General features: G+C 38.6%; 1 protein-coding gene across 2 annotated transcripts in view; it reads right to left on the bottom strand.

Annotated features, from left to right (window-relative positions):
- Positions 1 to 32: 32 nt before the first annotated feature.
- The window catches only part of CRYBG1 (crystallin beta-gamma domain containing 1), a 68,239-nt gene continuing 59,840 nt past the window's right edge, over positions 33 to 8,431 (bottom strand). For both annotated transcript variants that reach the window (XM_069804968.1, XM_069804969.1), the window contains exons 21-22: positions 5,672 to 5,834; positions 33 to 2,817 (exon numbers count right to left, since the gene is read on the bottom strand). In XM_069804968.1, the coding sequence (XP_069661069.1) occupies positions 2,729 to 2,817; positions 5,672 to 5,834 (252 nt within the window). In that variant the 3' untranslated portion in view covers positions 33 to 2,728. The remainder of the gene's footprint in view (positions 2,818 to 5,671; positions 5,835 to 8,431) is intronic.

Genomic DNA, 8,431 nt, shown 5'->3' with positions numbered 1-8,431 from the left:
AGCTCACAGAGGACACGTAATTTAAAAAAAAAAAAAAAAAAAAGTCTTGTTTTAGAAAAGCCTCTTTGATTCCTTCATACTCTGCCTGTTAATAACTGTTAATACGCAGACAAGAAATACTAATGCCCCTTAGGTATTTCTACATGAAAACCATGTTAAGAATGTAGTTGTGACTTTCGCAGAACGCCCTTCACTCTCGGGATAAGAGGAACAGCCGGCAGCATTTTCAGTTTGTAGATCTTGGAGCTTTTATTTTCCAGATGTTTTAGCCAAGTCCTGAAATGGTGAGGCACGCTTTTATCTAATTGTCCATATGAAACTTGTGCTGTCCTTTTTTTCCTTGGCCTTTCCTAGTTCTCTTCACCTTTATTAATATATGTTATTACTCAATCTAGTTCGTTCTCAGAACCTGTAAACTTTTCCTGTATTAAGTGCTCACATTGCTGTCTCAAGACTGGTACTTTAATCTTGATATGGCAAATCTCTCATAGCATAACTAATCCAAGTAGAAGCATGGAACAAAATCAATCTGTAACTAATAATTATTCTAATTGCCTAACTCCTGGCACAGATTCAGCTGACTACAGTGTTTATGCAGGTAGGCTAGACACAGTTTTTGTCAGTAATCAAGAGACCATGTTTGTGCCATGCCCCCTGTCACTGCTAGTGGGGATGAAGTGCTTGAGGGGGTATGTGTCTGTTTTTAAACTTACCATTTTGCTGGAGATGGGCTATGGCGTGACTTCCCCTGCAATTACACAGGTGGATTGAAGGAAAGTGGTAACCTCTTAATTCAGAGCTGCACATTTACTGTGGTGCAGCTACAGTGATGGAAAAACCACGTCATGCAGTGCTTCCACCAGGGGACAGAAGCAGCAGCCTTGTGAACTGTGGCCACATGTACAAATGCACTGAACACATGCTTGTACAGGAGAAGCATCCATTCCTCAGAGCCTGCAGCTATTCCACACCACGTATTCATTCCTCATTAACTAGCTGTTGCAGAGAATTATGGACAGAGAAGGGCACAAGACAGGAGGCAAAACTAACCGTAAAATGTCAGCTTTCTACCTTTAAAAATAATTTCAATAAAAAGTTACCTAACTTAAATTTATTTGTAAAATGCTATATTATATATAGCAAGAGCACACATCACTATGACAAAATACCACTGTTTGGAACCAATAACACATTTTCTATGAAGAACTATAAGCAGCACATTTCAGAGCAACAAAACTTCAGTATGTCTGTACAAAAGGAGGAAAATTAGTAAGGCACTTCCTCTAGGGTGGTAACAATAAAAGCACCAGTATCCTTTGAGGCAATACAATAGTAATGAAAATGTTAAACAGACTTACTATGCAAGACAAAGGCCTGGATGCTCCTAGGAGCAGCTTGTAATAACACTGGTCTAAGCCAGAACAAAATACAGCAGCATAGTACAAGACTTTGTATTTTACCTTTTTGCCAACGTTATTAAGGAAAACTAACAAAACCAGGTTAAGAGCAGGGCAAAAGAAGAACCTCCTGCAGTCAGTAGTATGTCTTACTTGTCACGAGCTCTTCACTAAACCAGTAACACTTACTTTGAATGGGCACAGCCCTTGTGACTGGGCATGTATCCAGGCTTGGCTATGCCTCTTACTAGAGCAGCGTGACGCTTCTGCCCAGCAGCAACCGAGAGCCAGCAGCCCACCGTGGACGTTGCTGTCCAACATCACCAGAAATACTTGGGAGTCTGGCATTCTCCACGGTAAGCCCAACAGGGAGTGGCTGAAAAACTTAGTAACCACAATGCTTAGGTGCTGTTGCAGTCATCTTTAGTGATGCTTTCCCTAAGAATTCTTGTTTCCTACGTGATTTTGGAGTTCAGGAAGACTATACTTACTGGAACTGTTTTATAAGGTAAAAATCTGACTTGGCAAATAAGTAAAATACCCATAACTCAAAAAGTTAGGCAGCCTAGAAAATGGGCAAGTTCTTCACATTCCGATGCATCCTTTTGCCAGCCCTCTTTTTCTAACAAACTTCTACTAATTTACATCGTCTCTACATGAGAAAAATCTAGAATTTTTTCTTAATTTAGGACTTGCTGTATTAGCATACTAACTATATTTGCAGCCACATGTTAAAAAACTCTTTGGATGTGCTGTGTGCTAGCAGTCTTTAAACTTTCAGTAAACATAAGTTTGTTCCAGTGAAACAAATATATTAATTTCCAGTAGTGAATATTTCTCTATACTACAGCCCATAGGTCCAAGTTGCTATACTCACATACACACTATAATCCTGTCCTTTATAAAATAAGCTTTAGTTATTTTTTTAGCCCTTCTCTCAGTTAAAAAAAAACCTTTTAAAAATAATTTTAAATTACGCTTATTGATTATTCTGGATTAACTATTCACTGACACAACAGTAACTCCATGGGGTCTCTCTCACCTTTAGTTCTTCCACTCTAGCCCAAGGTATACTACCACTCTCTATATCACATTAAGTTGTGATGATTTAAAAAAAAAAAAAAAAAAAAAAAAAAAAAAGGTTGAGAGATACTCAAGCTTTTATAGGGATAACAATCTTAGAGAGGTAAAATTCTGTTGCTTGTTCTTTTTAAAATTGCAAAGAAAAGACAAAGCTGTCATTGTTGATCCTGTATCCTTCAGAGATGGCAGTACCAATTCTAGTGTCGGGAATAGTGGCTAATTCAAACGTCATCTTTGCTTGTTTGGCTTTATACAACTAGTGGTTCCCAACACTGCGTTAACTTTTCTGCGTTGACTGTGTTGACAACAACATGGTCACGATCATATTGTGCGCCCCCTGTAAAGAAAAATTTCAAAGAGTGTAGATTATCTTGGAAATAAGAGACATGTACTCTAGGTTTCAGGGCAAATCCAGTAAGTGCTGGTGTAGACAGTTTCTCTTCTCCCCAAGGCATTGAAAAGACAAACTCATTTTCATCACTGCCTGCTTTTGGAATTAATTTTGAAACAAGGGAGTCTGCCTGCTCCTCTCCACCCCTTCAGTAATTCAGTACCTCAGCTCTTTCAGCCTGGATGGGAAAGGAAGTAAACACTGCAATACAGTCGAGTGTAGCTCCTTTAAGACTGTCACTTCCCAAAAGTCAAACTTGGCTGTTTAGTTTCCCCTCAACAGTTGTCAGTTGTCACTTCGCCCTAAAGATGATGTTTACATGATGAAATAAGTCCTGCTGCTAATAGACAATACGAGCATGACCACACCAGGGACAAGGTCTGGTACTCATTTACTCTTCGCTATTATAATCCTGCATTTTGACCAGCTGCATCACAAGTCACCATACACAGAATATCACCCAATGTTCAGCTGTTTCCACTGGCAGCTGAACGTACCTGAATGCAGAATACAACCCCTTCTTGGAGGGGCTTAATTTACTCACATGATGCAATTCCAAACATGTTCCCATAGAAGAGCACCATTAGTATTCTGATTTATGAAACTCGGAAGCAAAGAAACGTTTGACTACAGCTGAAAGTCAGGACTGACTTTTTTCTCAGATCTAGTACATACTGCAGCAGTGTAGGACACGTGCATCTCATGTAGTACAACACACCTGCAATAGCAGGTAGTACTCCCAGTGGAAGCAGCCATCTGAGCCAACCGTTTATACAGAGCACCAGGACACTCCTACAGACACCGTCTTTTATCCTGCAGCCCTATAGCCTCACCCTCCCCGAATGAGCAAAAGGCAAGCCTGGCAGCTGAAAGCTTGATGAGTGTTAACAAATATGGATTCTAGCAGATCTCAGAAAGAAATATGCTAGGCACCTGGAGTCCTGCATGGGCAGGCACATTCAAGAGCAGCTCTTTTGTACTAAGTAAATGCCATCTCAAGCACCTTAGCTGTTCTCTGTTTCAGGAATCTGAGGGAGACTTTGTGGTGCCACTGTTCCAAATCAGAAAGGTCTCTGAGCAGGTTAACACCAACATGATTTCTCTCCTTGCCATCGCCACGCAATTACTAAAAAGCAGTAGAGATACACAGCAGAAACACTTGCAAATTTCTTCAGAAAGAGGGGAGAAAAGAAGGGAATACCAGATCAAATACTCCCACAGGAAAAAAAAACCTAAGCAGCAGCTACAAAAAAAAATAACATTAGCTACATAGCTCAGTTATCACTGCAAGCGCAAAAACTATTTTGTAAGCCGTGTCTGATAGAATGTAAACATGTTATAATGGGAACAGATGGGATATTTTTCAGTGGAAAAAGAGACTATTTACTTTGGCAGAGCAGTGCTCTGGACAAAGATTTGTGCTATGCCAGTATATCCACAAGGTGGCATTGGTAACTGCACAGTTGAACAACTGCATTCATTTGCAGAAGAATTCATTAACGCTCAACTTGTGTCAAGAATGGATCAACAGAATTGGCGAAAACAGGTAAAGTTCCTACTAGGCCTTCTCAAATAAAAGCTAAATGTACGTACTCTTTCATATTTACCATACAGATTTACTTCTTTTTAAACTAAGAGTGCATCTATACTTTCATCACCAGACCTATCCATTGTTAAGTTCTTCAATTAGAAATGCAGGATACATAATTGCTTTTAACATGATTAACTGAAGACAAGGCAGTGTAATAGTATTTCTGCTTGTTTGGTGCAACTCAGAACTGACTTTAGAAAAAGGTCATTGTGACTAAAGACTCTCCCTTGAACTGGAGTCTTTTTGATAAGTTTATAATTAATCATCACTAGCTTTCTGTGGCAGTAAAGAGAATTATTTGTGCCAGTGTTGTATTATGGTCAGGCATTAGGTAACCATTTCCTCACAGTTCTGATAGTCCTGTCCTTTTTAGTTCTAAAGTGCTGACTGACTCTGGTTTTTTTGTTTTGTTGGTAATTGCTGTAATTAATGTCACAGCATCAATGCAAAATTGATTTTAAAATGGCTAAAAAAACCCAACCCCAACAGCTATAGAAAACGATTACTCCCCCCCACCTGAAAATGCAGAGTTATGTAAGAACATCTGATTATGCTAATTTTGCTAATCCTTCCATTTGCTGCTTTTTCAGACTTTCTATGAATCTATGAAAACAAAGTTCAGAAACAGTATCTACATGAATCAAATTGCTGTGACAAAAGCGACTGTAAAACACAGATCAAGTGTGCACAGACCTTAGGCTGCTATGGCAGAATCTCATGTTCGCAATAAAGGTATAGCCATTAATAAACAAATGAAAAAACTTTTTGCATCTAATCACATCAGTGTAGAAGCCTGCCTTTGCTTTCCTAATATCCTTCGGCTATTGCATCTACAACTACTATATAAGAAAATTTGCTCTATACAAATTAAAGATAATGAGAAGCTAGGTTTTTCTTGCTTCAGCATTTTAAATTATATTCACGTCACGCAGTGCCACGTAAAATTAACTGAGGATATCTACAGTGAGTGGACACTGGGAATACAAGATAAGCAAGTACTGTGAGTTACTAAACTCTATGTAGGAAAAATGAAATTAAGTCCTAGGGCCTGTATAATTCAGGAGGTCAGACTAGCTAATCATGTCTTTTTTGATTCTAGATTAAAGTAACTATAACACCATCCTTAATTTATAGGCACGTTTAGTGCCTATCCTACTGTAAATACCATGTAATTAAGACACAATGTAATGAGATAACACATTTGCTTACCTTTGATATCTAAAACCAGCTTGGGTTTCATCTTGCTATAAATCCTGCCATCAGGACTAATACGCCAATATTGTTTGTCCTCATTCCGCTCAAATGACAGACCAAGTTTAGAGCCAGGAGTTATAAGATTTCCAACAATTGTCAAGCAGCAATCCTCTGCCATCTGTATCATCAGAAAGGCAACAGCAATTATTCAGACGGCCTTACTTCCAGTATCCACTGTTTTTTAATCAGATAGGAGAGATGTCAGCAGATGAGAATAGGACCTAGGAACTACTTTCCCTAAAGGAATGCATTTTTGCCCCAAACTTGAGACTACTTATTTTTGTTCTGGTTTCTGCTGACACTGTCCACTACATAAGAACATTAAAATAACCACGCTGTATCAGATCAAAAGGCAAGATTAGCACCTGCTTCTAGCAGCGGTCAATAACAGGTGCCATGGAAGATTACATTCACTCTGCTCTTGTATGCAGTACGTTCCTGGTAATCTCTCCCAGTCTACAGCTATTTCCAGCCCAGAGACTTTTCCATGCAGAGCAGGTACCTTTAATACTCAGATGGTTTCTGTCCTGTATGTGAATTTGTTAGTCACTACCCACTGAGATCAATGTAACGCTTTTACATGACTACCCTTCTGTATCATAACCCTTCTGTGGCAAGCAGTTCCAAATCTTAACTACTACTATAAAAAAAAAAAAAAAAAAAATTAAAAAAAAAATCTGATCGCCAACTACTAGTTTTATTTGATGTTCTCCTCCCCGCCCCTTCCCCTCCCTTATTTTAAGGGATGTCCTGTCCACACTATATTTGCAGAGACTTCAATCATATCACCCCTCAAACTGCCCCCATTGCAGGCTAAAAAGTCCTGGCTATTTTGTCTCTTCCTTGTATAGATGCCCTCTGTCTCCACTGTGCATCCTTTTTTTGTTCTTTAATCATTTCTAGTTCTGCAATAACCTTTTGAGATAAAGCACATAACTGCACAGTGTCGAGTGTATGAATTTCACAGTTTATCACAATAATATTTTCTTCTTTGTTCTATATTCTTTTCCTAGTCACTTGCATTACTTGATTTCAAAACTCTGCAAATTTTTTTATGGTTAAAAAAAGAACTGGCAAAAATCAAGCTCACATGAAAAGAATATTAAGGCTGTATTAGTAGTATGTTACAGTTAATTATTCTGCATGAACAGTGATTTTCAATAGATCACTATAAGCCACCTTGTAACTTCTGAATGGACTTCAGTGGCAGATTAAACAAACATCCATCTGCCATTGTTGATATGGCTCTAAATTATTAAATATACGGTTCTGAAGAAGTAGTACTCTTACTATCATAACCTAGCATTGAAGTAAGTCGATTTAGTTCTGCAGTTCTGAACTTCTCATCTGTATCTAAAAATGTTCTCAAGTGGGACTTGGAAGACTCAAAGCTTACACATTAGGTCACTAGGCCACTACTTCACCCAGCTCCAAGGAACTCATGAAGAATAAGGAGACCTGAATTCGTATCTGCTGTTCATATCTGTTTCTGAGAAAATGAGCAGAATGACTTTCATATCCTGCTTACTGGTTATCCCACCTACCTAAAACAGCCCTTCCTTGAAAACCTGAGGCATACCTCAGGGCACTGTGACTCAGTGAGATGACCTAAGCTTACAGGAAGAAAGGCACAAGTTCTTCCAATGACCTCTGTCTGCCTATGTGCACGTACCTACCCACCCACGAGCTTAATTTTTCTATTTAAAATGTGGTGAAAAACAATTTTTTGTGCAAAATACATTTACTGCCATTCAAAAGAAAGATGGCAGAGCTTGGTAAGAGTTCAGTCATTTGAGATCAATGTTGCCAGCTTGCACTCCGCGCTAAGCTACCTGATTGCTAAACAGCACGAACTGTGTATTTTCTGCGCATAGAAAAACTGCTTTATGAGATAGAGACAGGGACAAAACCCAAGAGCATTTATCCAAAGCCATATAATACCACACTGTCTCGATATGAATACTTTCAGTGAAATGCTTGAGAGGCACTGTCAAGAGAGAAGTCTTTTGTATGCGATATTAAAGCTTTTAGCTTACTTTGCATCATTTTGCTGTCTGCATAAATCCCTTTTACTACAGCATGTGTCCTGTAAACATGTCCAAACAATGCCTTAGCTTATTAACAGTAAGATTCTTCCCTCCAGCATAGATGACATAGTTATAAATGGCTCCTTTGAAGTTGTACAATCCTATAGAAAAAGTTCACATGATTCTTTGCAGTCAAGCTGTTTAACAGTATTAAAGTAAGTTAATTTTCTTTGGCCAGCATCCCTACCCTAAGACTGTTCATGCTTAAACATTATGAACTGCGCATACCTCTGCTCACCTCAATGACAATTCGCACATGGTTAGTTTTATGGACTGTGAGAAAAATAGGACTTAATTTGGAAACTTGTACAAAAGAATGGAAAAGGGATGAATTTGACAAATACAGGGATAACCAGAAAAAAATGAAAAAAACCCCCAAGAGTAGGATTTTATCTTTAAGCTTCCCTGAATGCAGAAGAGGATATAACCTACATTACACTAATCGACCTACCACAAGGTATGCACAGTTCAAATTATTATCAGGAATGGTTTGCATTTTAGAAAGTCTCCACAGCTTTGACACTTTTGTGATTATTTCTACTGTGGAGAAATAGGGCATGAAAGCAGAAGGAGCTCATGAAGAGCAAGACAATGATCTTCTGGTGTTGATTGTACTTATGAGGCTACT

This window comes from Haliaeetus albicilla, chromosome 17, assembly GCF_947461875.1.
Source record: "Haliaeetus albicilla chromosome 17, bHalAlb1.1, whole genome shotgun sequence".
Taxonomy (NCBI): domain Eukaryota; kingdom Metazoa; phylum Chordata; class Aves; order Accipitriformes; family Accipitridae; genus Haliaeetus; species Haliaeetus albicilla.
The sequence above is the reverse complement of the archived record's forward strand: the minus strand, read 5'-3'. Positions and strand labels throughout refer to the sequence as shown.